Source organism: Arachis ipaensis, chromosome B09 (assembly GCF_000816755.2).
Source record: "Arachis ipaensis cultivar K30076 chromosome B09, Araip1.1, whole genome shotgun sequence".
NCBI classification, from domain to species: domain Eukaryota; kingdom Viridiplantae; phylum Streptophyta; class Magnoliopsida; order Fabales; family Fabaceae; genus Arachis; species Arachis ipaensis.
In genome coordinates this window covers 59,430,410-59,431,431 of record NC_029793.2, presented here as the reverse complement: position 1 = coordinate 59,431,431, position 1,022 = coordinate 59,430,410, and the positions used below count along the sequence as shown (strand labels likewise).

General features: G+C 40.8%; 1 protein-coding gene across 1 annotated transcript; it reads left to right on the top strand.

Annotated features, from left to right (window-relative positions):
- LOC107615543 lies at positions 259–804 on the top strand. Its single transcript, XM_016317598.1, has one exon. The coding sequence runs from the start codon at positions 259–261 to the stop codon at positions 802–804; it is 546 nt and encodes a 181-aa protein (XP_016173084.1).

Here is a 1,022-nt window from a genome sequence, read left to right as displayed (position 1 = left end):
AGAAATGGCAAGCCCTGAACAGAGGAAGGTACAAAAAGAGAAAGAATACCTCAAGCCCTTTGTGCCACAAGCACCATTTCCCAAAGACTCATGGAAAGTGAGAAAGACAGGTCATATTCAAGATTCCTTGACATGTTTGCATCCCTCAGTGTCAACATCCCCTTCATCAAAATTCTCCAACAGATGCCAACATGCATGAAGTGCATGAAAGAACTGTTAACGAAGAAAGAAACCTTAAAAGGGGGACAAACAGTGACAATGAACAAGGAATGTAGTGCCCTCATCAATAAAGACATACTCATGAAGAAAAGAGATCCAGGGAGCTTTCATATTCTGTGTGCCATAGGAGAGACAAAAATTGACAGAGGGTTCTATGACTTAGGAGCTAGCATAAATGTGATGCCTCTATCACTTATAAAGAAGTTACAAATCAATGAGCTGAGATCCACGGATGTAATCATCCAATTGGCAGATAAAACTCAGAAGAAGGCTGAAGAAGTAGTTGAAAATGTATTGGTGAAAGTAGAAAACTACTTCCTCCCCACTAACTTTGTTGTTATGGACATGGAGGAAAGTTACCTTCATCCCATTATTCTGGGGAGACCATTTCTAGCTACTACCAGAGCCCTGATAGATATGGAACAAGGAGAGTTAATCCTGAGAATACATGATGAATACTTTACCTTCCATGTGTTCAAACCTACATCTGAGTCTGAGCCAGAAGCAAAAGAGTCAAGGAATGATCACAGCAACATGTGTACAAAGGGAAGCAACAGTAAATCAGCAGCTGAACGACTGAAATAGTTTTTGGTGAACAAGCAAGAAGTTCAAGAGATACAGCAACCAAGAGAACTCAAGAAGGAACTGAAGCCACGAGAGTTGGAAGGAGCAGTTAATGAGGAAGCCTCTGACATAATGATCACTAGAAAGCTATTTGAAGAAGAGAAGAGAGTTGTGAAGAAATTGCCAAGAGGATGGAGAAATAAGAAGATTCCTACAGAGGGTTTCTCCCCTGGAGACAA